General features: G+C 43.5%; 1 protein-coding gene across 2 annotated transcripts in view; it reads left to right on the top strand.

Annotated features, from left to right (window-relative positions):
* The window catches only part of dock10 (dedicator of cytokinesis 10), a 194,761-nt gene that overhangs the window by 93,054 nt on the left and 85,568 nt on the right, over positions 1–16,139 (top strand). For both annotated transcript variants that reach the window (XM_051679641.1, XM_051679640.1), the window contains one exon: positions 5,941–6,023. In XM_051679641.1, the coding sequence (XP_051535601.1) occupies positions 5,941–6,023 (83 nt within the window). The remainder of the gene's footprint in view (positions 1–5,940; positions 6,024–16,139) is intronic.

Raw genomic sequence — 16,139 nt, forward strand, 5'->3', positions numbered from 1 at the left:
GTGGTAGTGTGAGTGTTATATTGTCTGTCTGGGGGCACATGGGGGGGCCAGGCTTCTCGGAATGATAAAGTAAGTAGACGCAAATGAAAATATACATAAAAAGTGATTAAATCAAATTGATACATATTCACAGTTTCACAGAATGTAAATAATTTATCACAATAGATGATTTAGACAATTTCAAAAAATGTGCACAGATCATTAACACACACAAACTTTAAACCACGCTGAAATAAACAAAAAACACATCAAAAATTGAGAAAACATACCTCGCTCCGCTTGCCAAAGGGTGCTAAATTCAATTATAGATATTTGAACCATTTTCCTGAGGATTCTTTGATCTTGAAATCAGGAACATTTGGAGCAGCACACATTACTCTCGCTCTGCTATGGCATCACTAATTTGCGTTTTTCCCCTTTTTTTAGCGTAGGTACATAAGGTACGTAAAATATATTTAAAGTGACCAACAACTATTTGGGCGGTCATTTAAACTCCCACCAATCATGTTATGATGAATGAAAAGAAAAACAGAATGAATCAAAACATGATTCCTAAACCCAAATATATGACCACTTTTAAATTGAATAAATGTACATAATGTATAGAAAAGTCACTCATTTAAGAGATAATTAAGAGGTCTGATGCAAGAGTATCACTCATGCCAATAACAGTTACTCACTCTCAAGAAGCACCACCAACTTCTGAATGGGCCTTTCAGTGATTGATGGCTTGGAGTGTTGCTCTTGCTTGCTTGTAGGTTTCCGTTCTCCTACTTGTACTTCGACTCGCCTAACAAGTCTGTCACTCTCTTTGATATCTTTAATGGCTCTACCTAACTGCCACTGATTTCTTGGGAGCATGTCCTCTTTGACGATTACCACGTCATTGACCTTGAGGTTGTGGTGGGGAGTATGCCACTTTTGCAGTGTAGAAATGTTGAGAAGATATTCTTTCTTCCAATGACTCCAGAATTGTTTGATCAAATATTGAAATCTGTGCCATCTTTTAGTAGCATACATGTCTTATTTTACAAACTTTCCAGGACGTGGAAGTGCAACTTCAGATTTCATCAGTATTAGATTGTTCGGTGTCAAGGGTTCAAGTGAATTAGGGTCATTGATACCATCTACTGTTAATGGGCAGCTATTAACAATGGCCATCGCTTCATAAAAAAGAGTTCTAAGTGAGGCATCATCAAGCCTGCCTCGGCACTGAGCAAGTGTAGCATTGAGCACATTACGCACGGTTCGAATTTGCTGTTCCCAGACACCTCCAGCATGGCTTGCCAATGGAGCATTGAAGACAAATTCACAGTGCTTCTCAGCAAGAAAGATTTCCAGGGCTTTGGTGTCTGTTTCTATGATTCTCTGAACTAATTTCTTGCTCCCACAAAGTTTGAGCCACGGCCACATTAGGAGTTTACAAACAGCTCCTCTAAGGCTGATAAAGCAACTCAAAGCATTGATGAAGGCATCTGTTGATAAGTCTTCAAGCATTTAAAGATGGACAATGTGAGAATACAGCCAAGTAAAGATCAGACCATATCTCTTACATTCCTTGTGAACCCTATTAATGACAAATAGCCCAAAATAGTCCATACTGCAGTTTGTAAAAGGAGCAGAAGCTTCAACACGCTCTTTGGGAAGCTCGGCCATTCGTTGTTCCTCCTTTGGTTATCTGAGTTTCCTGCATTGCACACACTTATGTATCAGCTTGGCGACAGGCTTGCTGCCTCCAATGATCCGAAACCCATTGGTTCTAAGCTCCATTTGAGTTTGATATCATCCCTGATGACAAACCTTGGCATGATAGTGAGACAGAATCAGTCTGGTGATGTGGTGGTCCATCGGGAGAATTACTGAGTGTTTTAATTCCTGACTGAGAGATGACTGTATCAGTCTTCCACACACATGAATAAGACCTCTCTCTAGGATGGGATCAAGGTGAAACAGCAGACTAGAACTCTGTAGACTGTCTCCTCTTTGTATCATCTTTATCTCTTGGGAGAACACTTCCTGCTGAGAAAGCTTGATCACCTCTTCAGCAGCCCTCTCACTTTCCTCAACTGTTACATTTGTCACTGTGATATTTCTGCTTTGACCCCAGCCACTTTGTTCTTGCAACCACTTTTAGAAGCAGAGACCAAAAAGAGAACTGACTGAGAAGGCTGAGAATATCAATGCCATCACTGACTCTGGTCACAAATGCCTTGTCTGATTTAACTTCAGGATCACCAATGAGTAGATCAACAGAGGAGCATATTGTTGGATGTATTTCTTGTTCCCACAGAAATTTGGGTCCTGATAACAAGATTGCTGAAGGGATGTTTGATGCTGGGTTTTCTGTTCTGTCAACATAATACCACTGGCTAGGATCTGTGGTTTCTCTTATGAGCTGGACATGATTTGCAACGAATACATGAAACATTCTTGCTTCATTGTTAATGTATGCCAGAACAACCTGTGAAACTGTGCAGAAGAATTCTTGATCAAGCTCAGTTTTCAACATGACACTCATTCTGGCAGATACAACAGCTGCTGAGAGTTCTAAACGTGGAATGCTTGTGATCTTGGTTGGTGTAACTCTTGCCTTAGCCATCACAAGACTGCAGTGGACTTCATTCATTTTTGAACTGGAGATATGAACAGGCACCATATCTTATATTACTTGCATCTGAGAAGTGGTGCAGCTCAGTTCTGACAATGTTACTGAAGGTTTGTGGATGGTAACATCTTGGTATGGTTATTTCCTTCAGCTTTTGAAGGCCATTTTTCCACTCCTCCCACCGCGGGCATAAGTCATCAGGAAGTTGATCATCCCATCCGATGCTTCTATGGCACAGTTCTTGCAGGATATATTTCCCCTGTAGAATGAATGGTGCAACAAACCCAAGCTGGTCATACAGAGAGGCGATGATTTACAGGATACCTTGTCGAGTTGATGGCTGGACTTTAAGGTCAATGTTGAAGCCAAAAGTGTCATTCTTTGTTGACCACTGTATGACTAGTATACGTCCCGCTGGTGTTGCTTTCAAATTAAAGTCAAGAGGTTTAGACGTGGTTGCCCTATCTAAAGGGTCTACACAGCAGAGAAAATCTTTCTTGTTTCAGTTGAATTTGTGAAGCCGTAAACCACCACGTTTACACAGCACTTGAGCTTTAACGATCAGTTCTTTGACTTCATTGATTGAAGGAACACTGGTCAACCCATCATCTGTGTAGAAGTTCTTCTCAATGAATGCTGAGATTGATGGATAGTCAAGTTTGTACTGCTTTGCCAAGTACTTCAGACTGAAGTTGGCGCACCTAGGAGATGATGCAGTGCTGAAGAGGTGGACCGCCATTCAATATTCTTGAGGCTGTTTTTCCAAATCTCTGCCCTGCCACCATAGGAAACTCAAATGATTCCATTCTTCAGGAGAAACAAGGAACTGGTGAAACATCCTTTCGATGTTGCAGGTCACAGTGACAACTTCCTTTCTGAAGTGGCCCAGCACTCCCACCAAAGTGTTGATCAGATCAGTCTCAGTCAGAAGAGTGTCATCGAGATACTGCAGAACTTTGCTGAGCAATCAAACACAACCCTTAGCTTATCCAGCTGCTGGGGGTGGTACACACTGTGATGGGGAATGTACCACACAGTTACTCCTTCAGGTGTTACTGGGGCTGGTTCTGCATCACCTTTATCAATAATCTCCTCCATGAAGGCCTTATAGTCGTCGTAATACTGTTTGTTTGACTTCAGACTTTTCTTTAGATGCTGGAGTCGAGCAGTTGCCAGCTTCTCGTTGTTTGGTAATGTAGCAAATTAGCTCAAAATACTGATATGAATAATTAATCATAACTTGTTATAATTAATTATAAATATTTGGATCAGTTAATAGAATGAACTTGATGTAGCTGAATTAATATTACGATCAGTTAATCTGTTCGTCCAGCGAACACTCAATATTGATCATTTATTAACTCTCAGAAAGGATATTTTTCGTGGCCACAGAAAAATAACTCTTTCTTAGCATGTAGCTGTGATCAAATCGTTAAATTGACATTGATTTACAAGCAGACCAGAATCAACTCGCAAGAATGTACACAAAAGCTTTTTTAACTAAATCACGAACACATATAACTAATCTAAACATACACATACACACAAATCACAAATACATGGGAAATGGAAAAGTGAAAGTGAATGAAACCGGAACAGAACAGGGGAATGAAGCTATGAAAAGAGTCATTTAACCATCTGAAAGAACCATCAGTTTCTTACTTCAAAGCACCTTTGTTAACAAAGCGGTTCACAGCTAATACTAAACCTCTGTTTAGTTAGTTAATTATACGATACTTGCAATGCTTTGGCTGTTGAGAGAGCGCCCAGATGCATTCTCAGGAGAAAGTCTTGATGGTTCCTTGAGTCGATGGTGTTGAAGTTGCAATCAATTTCTTCCGCGCTGAATGAAGAAATGATGATGAACTTGCGGTGTTAGTTTGACTCCGTTATGATCAAGGAAGTAACACATGGCTTGATGTGTTTGAGGCCTGCCGGCCCGCGACCTCGCGGTCGGACCGTGTGTTTCTGGTCCCACACGAACAGCAACCAGGAGATGAAGGGAGAGAGAAAGGGAGGGAGGTCACTCCGACAGTGCCCTTTAACTCCTGAGGGAGGTCACTCCTCTCGAGTTTGGCTTGACCAATGAGAAAGGTGCAATTTTGCAGTGGGAAAAGTTCCTTTGTTTGGAGCTGACTCATTTGCATGATTGGAGTAAGCTGGCAGTTTGTGCCTCTTTATGCTCTGATTAATATAACAAGCATACAATGCATGCTATAAGGCGGTGATATACACCAATGTGCAGGGCGTCACACAAGGATTTATTTGATAGGAAGCATGATACCAATAATTTTACATTATCTAGTGGTTCTGTCATAAAGCATGCATAAAACGGTATACAGTACAAAAGACACTATACGAGACAGTAATAATAATACACACCATGTCCTGGGGATATGCATGTTCATTTATAGAACAGTTTGTCTATAAATTAATGAAGAAAGTCTGTTTTATGGGCTTAATGTGTCTTTCCTAAGGGGGAATGGAGTGAGTTACTCTCCCCACATTCCTTTGCTTTTGCATGTGGCTACCTTCCCCCACCTGGAATGTCTCTGATGTCCACTAGTTGCTGGACAGGTGTCAGCAAGAGGGAGTAAAAGCTTATAATGATCAGTGGGAGGACAGACATCTCGGAGTCTGCTTAGGCCTACTTGGACCTTTGCTTGTTACGGTCTTGAGACGTCTGTTGGATTATTCATTAAATAATGAATAATTGTGTGTCTGATTGGATCAGATGCTACATACATCCCCCTTTCGAACGATGTTGTCCGTCCTATAGACAACAGCGAGCGACATCAAAGGTGCAGAAAGATCAGACACGCATCAGGCACACAAGGCTGGAAGGCTGTAGTGGGCTCCCTGGTTGTTTGTGCCTCCTGGAGTGGTGGTTGTGCCATGGTGGATGGTGTAGACAGTAGCAAGGTTCAGGTAACTAGGTTTATGCAGCAGGTGTCGAGGCAGCAGGTGCCTTGGCAGTTATCTAGTGACAGATGAATTTGTGTCAAAATACAATAGTTTAATTGGACCATTGGCCTTTATTGTCAAGAAACAAAACATATAAGAAATGTTTTCTTCCTTTTTAAAAGTTAGTAAACCTATTTATTTTGCAATCCTAACAATGCATGATGACATATATGGTAAGTTACTTTTTAATCTTTGCATTTATCGTTGTCGCCTTGTCTTTCCATGCTGTCCACAAACCTATCATAGCAGATCTGTGACCCATTTTTGGTTTAGATTTAAATGGTACACTAAAATATTCTGAGAAGGTGATGCTATTATTATTTATATTATGGCTGATTCTGTCTAATTTTTTTTTTTTTTTCACTCTACAGGCCTGTCAATACTTCAACTCCCATCTGCATGTGGTCCAGTATAAATATGAAGAGTACGCAGGTGACTACCGCATGCTTCCCAGGTACGAGTCGATTACTGCCTTCCTGGATCTACAACATGACTACCAGCTGTTGTGGTTGTTGTTGGTTTTGTTTTATTGAATGCTTTCTTTGTAGTTAATTGTATAATATGCTCTTTTGGATGATATCTTATTCATTTGGGCTAGAATCAAAGTCTTATTCCCTGAGTCATGCAAAACAAAACATGTATCCAATTTCATTTCCATATGTAAACGTAGGTCTATAAAAGCCTCCTTTTTCAAACTCCTCCTAGACTGCTGGTCCGATTTGCACACATTTTTTATTAATCGAATCTTTTATAACATACTGTATAGGTTGACAATTTATTGGGCCAAAAACAAAATGGCTTATCACATCTTCTAGATGACTTGATGAATCAAATTTCTTTGGACAACTTTTTGTCATTAGGGTCTCTAGATGGTGCAACATTTAGTTAAATCTAGAATTTAGTACTTAGTTATTAAATTAATTTGCCCTTGACAGATCTGTTCTTTCAAATTTGGCAATTTTAGTACTTTATCCACTTTCCCAGTCTGTTTGGTAATTTAATTATTGCCCGAATGCATGTTTATTCTACAACCAATGACTCTCAGACCTCTCAGAATGAATATATCTAGATGTGAATCTCAGTTGCGATTCTCATGTGGTTTGAACTTATAAGAACCTTTATATTCCTGTTTTGAGGACAGCTGAACTAAAGGTAAGTCATTTTATGACAGCAAACCAAGCTGTAAAATGACCTGCCAATTTAATGACATTAACACATTAGGGCTGTCAAACTCAGAAAATAAATTCTAATTTTTGCAGGGCGCAATGAATAGGCCTACAAAAACCTAGAGTGCTGTGTTATATAATTGCAGAGAACATTCTTAGAATACAAAAATTAAGTAACTATTTAGCCTTCATTACATATGTAAGCACCTGTATTCAGAATGCAGTTACTTTATAAACTTTTGTTTGAATACTTTTAGAAGACTTCTCTCATAATGACCACAAAATAAGCTAGATGTGAAATAGAAAAGGCCTGTCAATCAAGTGAGAAACAGTGTTTTTCTAAACACCCCACAAGCACACGTTGCACACTTGTCCTCTCACTCTCTCTTCAACAGAGCGCCCGCAGTGCATGTGCCATGTTGCCAGGTCCGTGCATTTTTCTTATTTGGAAACACATTCACTAGATAATGAAACTACATCATCTTAGAAATTGAATGTATTACATATCTGGCAACAACATCACAAACATTGTCTTAACAATCAGCACGTTGTCAGCTGTGCACCAGAATCAATGCAGCCAGCAACGTTTTATCACAAATATAACATTCGAGCGCATGAGTCATTGGGGAAACCAGTTTCCCTGTGGCTAAACAACATGAATATAATTCCAATATTAGTTATCTGTGTGTAATACAAGTAATGGTTTAAATTAGTAGACTGAGTAGATGTTGGTGGCCAATGTTTAAACTAAGGAATTGTGTATGAACTGTAGGATTAATGAGTAAGTGTCTTGAAGTCCATCCTGAAGTAATTGCAGAAGTGCTCATAGATGCATTGTACTTTGTTATTTGGCTGATTAAGGCTTTAGATGGCATTAATTTTCTATCTATGTATTTCATGTAGTCCATCCTATGACCAAGATGAAGCGGGCAGAGGTCAGTGAGGTGCATCGCAGTCCGACTGAAAATCATTTTGGTGAAGTCAAAATAATCTATTCTTGAGGTCATGAGCACATGAATTATTTTTTCGGCATCTGAAACAGAAAGCATGTAACTTAGCAGTGTTTCTGAGGTGGATGAATGCTGTTCTAAAAACATTGGAAATGTAATTTTGAAAGGACAGTCTGCAATCAAATATAACACCCAAGTTATTTATTGTAGAAGACGACGTAACAGTACATCCATTGAGAGTCAAGTCTATCTAGTCAAATCAAGTATTTTATTTTTAGAGGTTTTTGGTTCAATAATTAATACCTCAGTTTTGTCAGAATTGAGTACAAGGACATTTCTAGCCCCCCAATCTTTGATATTATTGATACACTCTGCTAACTTGGAAAAACTGGAAATTTTGTTGGGTTTCGAGGAAATATAAAGTTGGGTACAGTGGTGTAACAGTGAAAACTAATTTCATGGTTCCTGATAATGTCTCCAAAGGGAAGCATATATAAGGAGAAAAGCAGAGGCCCTAAAACTGCTCCCTATGGCATTCCATATATAACTTTAGCTTGATCTGACAATTTCTCATTTACACAGACAAAGTGGTAGCGTTCAGATAAATAGGACCTAAACCAAGCTAATGCCTGTCCATAAATGCCAACATAATTATTAAGCCTTTCCAAGAGAATGTTATGATCTATGGTGTCAGAGGCAGCACTAAGATCTAAAAGCACTAGAAGAGAGATGCAACTTCGGTCAGATGATAAGAGCAAGTAATTTATATCTCTGATAAATGCAGTCTCTTTACTATGATGGGGCCTAAATCCTGATTGGAATTCTACATGGATACCATTTCTACTGTATGTAAAATGAACATAGTTGGGAGGACACTACTTTTTCTAGTATTTTAGACATAAATGGGAGATTTGAGATTTGTCGATAATTAGCCAGCTCTCCAGGATGACGCTGTGGTTTCTTGATAAGGGGTCTGATAACTTCCAGCTTAAAGTTTCTTGTTACATGCCCTAAAGATAGCAATAATATTGAGAATATTTTCTGAGATTACAGGAAACACCTCCTTCAGGTCCTTAGTAGGTATAGGATCTAGCTTACATGTTGTTGATTTTGATGATTTATTAAGTTTAGCTAGCTCTTCTTGACCTGTAACAGCCAAGGAATTAAGTTGCTCGTAGGAGATACTGTGATACACTGTCTTCTGAGTTGCTGTGGCAGACGGTTGCATAATTCTTATGGTTTTAATTTTATCAGCAGATAAATTCATAAAGTCATTACTACTGAGCTGCGAGTGAATGTCTGGTTCATTCAAAGCTTTGTTCCTTGTCAATTTAGCCACAGTACTGAATAAACATCTTGGATTGTTGTGGTTATTTTCTATGCGTTTGCTAAAATATGCAGATCTGGCAGCTTTTAGAGCCTGTCTGTTGCTGAGACACTATCCTTCCATAAAAGGACTTGAAGTAGATCAGTGGTTTTCCATTTTTCATATCTCACTCTTTAAAAAACATCTCATACGAAGCGATTCACAAAAAACATACAACAACAAATTAGACACAGTTGAGCTAATGGAACAAGACACAGAGACTTTTTAGAGACATAATTACAATCCATATGTTTCACGCTGTAGATTCATAAGAGCCACCTCAATAGTCGTTCGATTGGGAATCAAATACACTGGTAGAGCTGTATGTTTTACGCTATAGAGTCAGTAGAGGATGTGCTGCTGGAAACACTGTCAGAGTATTTCAGGATGATGTTCCAGCCACATCGATTATGATTACGGTATTTTTTGCATGCCATTCACTCAGCAACACACGTTTCTCCTTTAAATACCTTGTTAGTAGGCGCAACTTCAAACAGGACAAATGCTAAACAATATGATAAACCAAAGTAATTACAGTTACTTAAGATTAAGGTAAAGGTCAGTAACTGCAATCTGATTAACAAGAATATAATATGTAATGTAACATTTTTTACTTAAAAAGATTGGATTACAGTAACTAATTAGTATCGTCCTGGTTACTTTCGTAACCTCCGTTCCCTGATGGAGGGAACGAGACGTTGTGTCGATGTAGTGACACTAGGGGTCACTCTTGACAGCCCCAAACACCTCTGCTTTTTTGAATAAAGGCCAATGAGAATTGGCAAATGGAATTTGCATGCCACTCCCCCGGACATGCCAGCACATCTATACTGAGAGGTGTCTCGGTCAGGGCATACCAAAGCGGGCAGTGGGAGGATTCCTGGGAAGCAAACAGTTCTACCTGTGCTCGACCGAATCGACTCCAAATCAGCTGGACCACCTGAGGGTGGAGTCTCCACTCTCCCCTGAGGGTAACCTGATGTGACAGCGCATACGCTGTGGTGCCGAGGTCGCCCGGGATGTGAGTGGCTCGTAGCGACTTGAGGTGCTGCTGACTCCAGAGGAGGAGACGGCAGACAAGTTGTGACATGCAATGGGAGTGTAGACTGCCTTGACTGTTGATGTACGCTTCCATCGCTGTATTGTCCATCCGGACCAACATGTGCTTGCCCTGTATCAACGGCCGGAACCTCCGCAGGGTGAGCAGTACTGCCAACAACTCTAGGCAGTTGATGTGCCAACGCAGCCAAGGGCCAGTCCAGGAGCCGGCGGCTGTGTGCCCGTTGCATACGGTGCCCCCGCCCGTCTTTGAGGCGTCTGTTGTAACCATGATTTGCCTGGAGACCTGCTCTAGGGGAACCCCTGCCCATAGAAATGCAAGGTCGGTCCAAGGACTGAAGAGGCGGCGACAGATCGGCATGATGGCCACGCGATATGTCCCACAGTGCCATACCATCTTGGGACTCGAGTCTGAAGCCAGTGCTGAAGCGGTCTCATAAGCATCAACCTGAGTGGTGTGGCCGCCGCTGAGGATGCCATATGCCCCAGGAAGTTTCATTGGAACCGCTGTCCTCCGTCTGAATGCCTTCAGACAGTTCAGCACCGACTGCACGCGCTCGTTCGTGAGGCGCGCTGTCATCGAGACTGAGTCCAACTCCAAACCGAGGAAAGAAATGCTCTGAACCGGGGAGAGCTTGCTCTTTTCCCAGTTGACCCAAAGCCCCAGTCGGCTGAGGTGCTGGAGCACGAGGTCCCTGTGTGCGCACAGCAACTCTCGAGAGTTAGCTAGGATTAGCCAGTCGTCGAGATAGTTGAGGATGCGGATGCCCACCTCCTTTAGCGGGGCATTGGCTGTCTCTGCGACCTTTGTGAAGGGGACAAGGACAGGCCGAAGGGGAGGACCTTGTACTGGTACACCTGGCCTTCGAAGGCAGACTGTGTCGAGGTAAGACCGAGTTGTGGAAGTACGCATCCTTCAGGTCTACCGCCGCGAACCAATCTTGATGCCGGACGCTCGCTTTAGAATTTTTGCGTCAGCATCTTGAACGGGAGTCTGTGCAAAGCCCGGTTCAGTACTCGCAGGTTCAGGATTGGTCACAACCCACCGCCTTTCTTCGGTACAATGAAGTAAGGGCTGTAGAACCCTTTCTTCATTTCGGCTGGAGGGACAGGCTCTATCACGCCCTTGCGCAGAAGGGTAGTGATCTCCGCACGCAAGGTAGTGGCGTTCTCGCCCTTCACCGAGTTGAAGCGGACGCCGCTGAACCTGGGCGGGCGCCTGGTGAACTGAATGGCATAGCCGAGTCGGACGGTCCGGGTCAGCCATCACGATGGGTTGGAAAGCGCGAGCCATGCGCCCAAACTCCGGGCAAGGGGGACCAAGGGAATGATCACGTCGGACGTACTGGTGGGTGGGTCCTCGCGGCGGGGCAGAGCTCGAGGTGCCATGTCGAGGGGATTCGAGCCCCGTGGCCGTGCTGAGTCCAGGGACATCGAAGCACTTACCTGGCTCCTGCCACCCACTATAAGATTGGCCGAGGAGGGGGGAGGAGGAGTCTCGTCCCCGTAGTCCACCGGAACCAATCCCGTGTGGGCGTGTTTGTGCCACAGCTGGGTGCACAGGGGCGGGCGGTCCGCCGCTGTAGCGCCATACTTACGAAGATTGGACGGTGGACGGTGGTCATAATGACAGCCGTGCGCACCGGACATGTGACCCAGGGAACAAGAAAACCGCTCTTTTGTTGAATTTTTGGGTACCGCAGCCTCTTGGACATGCGGCAAAATTAAATGAAAACAAAACAAAAGATTCTCCTCCCGGCCCTCCTCCAGGGGATGGAGTGGTCTGCTCACCAACTCCGGAGAAGCAGGTCTCCTCGCCCCTGGGTCTCAGGGGCGCTTCGAAGCCTTCCTCGGGTTCTTAGCGGCCGGCTGTGAGACGGGTGGCGTCTGCTTCCTGCATTGGGCTCCACACCAGGGCCGGGCCATGGGGGTGGGCTGCGGTGGAGCCGGTGTTGTTGCTGCAGGAGGACGCCCTTGGCGACGAGCAGACGGGGTGCTGCATTTTGAGCCGTGCTGGGGCAGGATGTGTTGTATGGTCTCCGTCTGCTGTTTCACCGCCGAGAACTGCTGGGTAAAGTCCTCGACGGTGTCACCCAATAGGCCTACCTGGGAGATGGGGGCGTCAAGGAACTGTGCCTTGTCAGCCTCTCGTATTTCAAACAAGTTGAGCCAAAGGTGGCACTCCTGGACCACCAGGGTGGACATCGCCTGCCCGAGAGACCGCGCCATGACCTACGTCGCCCGGAGAGCAAGGTCGGTCGCCAAGCGCAGTTCCTGCATCAATCCTGGGTCAGAACTACCCTCGTGCAGTTCTTTTAGCGCCTTGGCTTGGTGTACTTGCAGGAGAGCCATGGGGTGCAGGGTGGAGGTGGCTTATCCAGCTACAAAGGCCTTAGCTGTCAGGGACAACATAAACCTACAGGCCCTGGACGGGAGCTTCAGGCGCTTTTAAGTGCACCGCAAGCGCCTTATCCACCTGGGGGATCACCGAATACCCCCTGGCCGCTCCACCATCGAGGGTAGCGAGAGCTGGGGAGCTGAAAGACCGGGAACGGGCAGTAAAAGGTGCCTCCCACGATCTTGTCAGCTCCTCATGCACTTCCGGGAAGAAAGGAACGGGGGCGGGGTGTGGCCGTGGGCAGCGCCCTGAGCCCAGGAACCAATCGTTGAGCCGTGAGGGTTCACGGGAGTGTGGAGGGTTCCACTCTAGCCCGACGCTCGCGGCCACCTGGGAAAGCATGTCCATCATTTCCGCGTTGGCCTGGGACTGGGCGACCATTCCCGAAGGAGGAAGCCCAGTCGAAGCCTCTGCGTCCGACTAGACAAGCCCACTCTCCAATGCTGTGCTCAATAACTTGTCTTCTTCCCAGGCTCCGAACAAGAGGTCGAACTCGCCCTGAGATGAGCCGGCGATCACGTCCGAGCGTCCGAACGAGGCAAGTGAGCATGCTGGGGAATGGGAGGTCCGTGGGGGGATACCCAGCAGAGGTGGTCCCATTGAGGTCCCCAAATCGCCCCCAGTGCTAACTGGCATGGCCTCATAACCGTAGGTAGAAGGACTGAGGCGGGGAGCTGCTGGGGTGGCTTGCTTTCTTACGAATGCAAGCCGCAACCGCAACGTTGCCATGGTCATGTTCTCGCAATGAGGACAAGACCCATCCATGAACGATGTCTCCGCATGGGCAGCGCCCAGAAACATGAGACAGCAATCGTGGCCGTCAGAAGTGGAGAGATAACGACTGCAACCAGGAATAACATACAAACGGAAAGGCATCTTTTAGAAAGAAAATAAACTCTTTTATACTCTTTTAGAATATACTCTTTTTGTTGTTCTGCCGAAGCTCCCAGGGGCATTCTCTGCACTCCACGGGTGCAGAGGGGGAGAAGCCGCTGAAATGCGCCATAGAATCCAGCAGATGAGGTGAATGAACTTCGTGGATGAATTCAGCTTCAATGAATAGAACCGCTCGGCTCCGAAAAGAAAATCTGAATTAGTGGTTGCATACCAGCTCCTTTTATACCCGTATGTCAGGGGGAGTGGCATGCAAATTCCACTCGCCAATTCTCATTGGCCTTTTTAAAAAAAACAGAGGTGTTTGGGGCTCCCAAGAGTGACGCCTAGTGTCACTACATCGACACAGCGTCGAGTGAGTGACAGATAGGGAACAGATTACACCCAGCACTGGTTATGAGCCTGGACATGAGCAGAAATGGGGCCCGGCCGTGATGATTTGTGAGTGGGCGGGTTCTTTGAGACAGATCTTTTGTTGTGTTTTTAGAGCCTGTTTTGTAACATTTATAGCAGTTTAGGCATATTGTTAAAGGTCAGTAATGTAGGTTGAAAAGTTTAAATGTGTGTTTAAATGTGTTTTGTGTGTTTGTGCTGTGGTCTGGATAAACTTCCATACTGTCTGTACTGTCCAGGGCACACACACACACACACACACACACACACACACACAAAGAGCTCTTGTTTAAGAGAGCACTACTGTCAGCACGTTCCTGTCAGAATGAAGGATGCTGAGATGGGTGAAAAAAAACAAATGATGTGGAAAATACCATCTCTATGAATCTGTCTGAAATGAGCTATTCATTGGTGTATAGATGCTTGAGGCCGCATGGTGGCTTGGTGTCCATGGAGGTCTGGTTTTAAAAGACATTGTGGGAGAAGCCCAAAGCATATTGTATAAAATACTTTTATCCTTAACTTTTATATTAATATTAATATTACTTGCATGTTTATTTTTACAATTAAAAACAAATACTTGCCAAGAATTGAAATTTGTGATATTACAAAAAAGGTGGTGCGTTTTACTTTGCTATTTGATTAAATTCACTTTAAGGGTAGCTCAGCGAGTAAAGATGCTGACTACCACCCCTGGAGTTCGCGAGTTTGAATCCCAGGGTGTGCTGAGTGACTCCAGCCAGGTCTCCTAAGCAACCAAATTGGAACCTTGTTGCTATGAAGGGTAGAGTCACCTGGGGTAACCTCCTTGTGGTCGCTATAATGTGGTTCGATCTCGGTGGGGCGCATGGTGAGTTGGATGTGTGAAGCCTCCACACGCGCTATGTCTCCGCGGAAACGTGTTCAACAAGCCACGTGATAAGATGCGCGGCTTGACGGTCTCAGACGTGGAGGCAACTGAGATTTGTCCTCCACCACCCGGATTGAGGCGAGTCACTATGCCACCATGAGGATTTAGAGTGCATTGGGAATTGGGCATTCCAAATTGGGGAAAAAATAAATTAAAAAATCACTTGTGGAGGTCGACAAGCCTGAAATACTTATTTTGAAATGTCTGTGCTCCCAGCTCACACAAACACATAAGGGAAACATAAAATACACTCTTACAATCATCAACAATGTCATAGAATATAAACACTCCAAAGTAAACATTACCATATAGGCTAATAAGGCCATAGTTCATCAATAGTCAAGTTAAGTCATTTTTATTTGTATAGCGCCTTTCTCTGCACAATACAGAAGATCATGCATTAACAGAAAATGAAACTGTAATATCTATAATGTCTTAGAGTCATCATTGTGTAGTTTGATAAAATACGATTGTGAATTGTGTGAAATAATTAAATAATAATTGTATTTAGAACCCCAGTGAGCAAGCCGAAGGCAACTGTGGCAGCGAACACAAAACTCCATAAGATGTTGAATATAATGCCATTATTTTTTACAGTATGTATAGTGTAAGTCATGGTTTAAAATTAGTAAACTAAGTAAGTGTTAAGGGTCAGTGTTCTATCTAAACAAAGATTTTGTATGAACTGTAAGATTAATGACTAATGTCTTTGAGGTCCATCCTGGATTAGCTGCAGAAGTTCACATAGATGCATTGTCCTTGTTAGTTGGCTGATGAGGGTTTTGTTGGCAATTAATTGATAGTCTATGTATTCCATTATAAGAGTGTAGTCCATCATTAGACTGAGGTGATGCAGGCAGAGATCAGTGAGGTGCATCGCAGTTCAACCGGCCGGTAATTTCGGTGAGGTCTATCATAAATCCAAGGTTCAGGCAATGGCATATGATGTATCCCATGTCTTATGGTTGGAGTTGGCATCAGTTCATCCTCTGAAGTCCATCTTAATAGACTGAAGTGATGTTTGACTGGCACCGGCTGCTATAGAAGATCATCATTCATCAACAGCATACTGTAGATCATTAGTAATCACTTGTCATAAAACAGGTTTTTTTCCATTTCTATGGACACACCATCAGTCAAAATCTAAATAAACTCAACAATCAATAAAGGTTATATTCACTTTAAATAATGTCTATGCTTTGCCGGTAGTTCCAAAAGCACTATTGTGTCAACATCTAATTGTATGGTGCTATACAACTGGTGCAATTTGGTGTGAACTATATAGGTATAGTTTCAGGCCATTACTTTTCATTTCAGGCTGTTTGTGAAATACAAGAAAATTTAAGAAGATTTGGAGAAATTGAATCAAGAAAATTAATGTGTATTCTACCTAACAGCACACTCAGTTTCATCATGGAGGACAGAGAGATGCTG

The sequence above is a fragment of the Myxocyprinus asiaticus genome, chromosome 39, assembly GCF_019703515.2.
Source record: "Myxocyprinus asiaticus isolate MX2 ecotype Aquarium Trade chromosome 39, UBuf_Myxa_2, whole genome shotgun sequence".
Lineage (NCBI taxonomy): Eukaryota > Metazoa > Chordata > Actinopteri > Cypriniformes > Catostomidae > Myxocyprinus > Myxocyprinus asiaticus.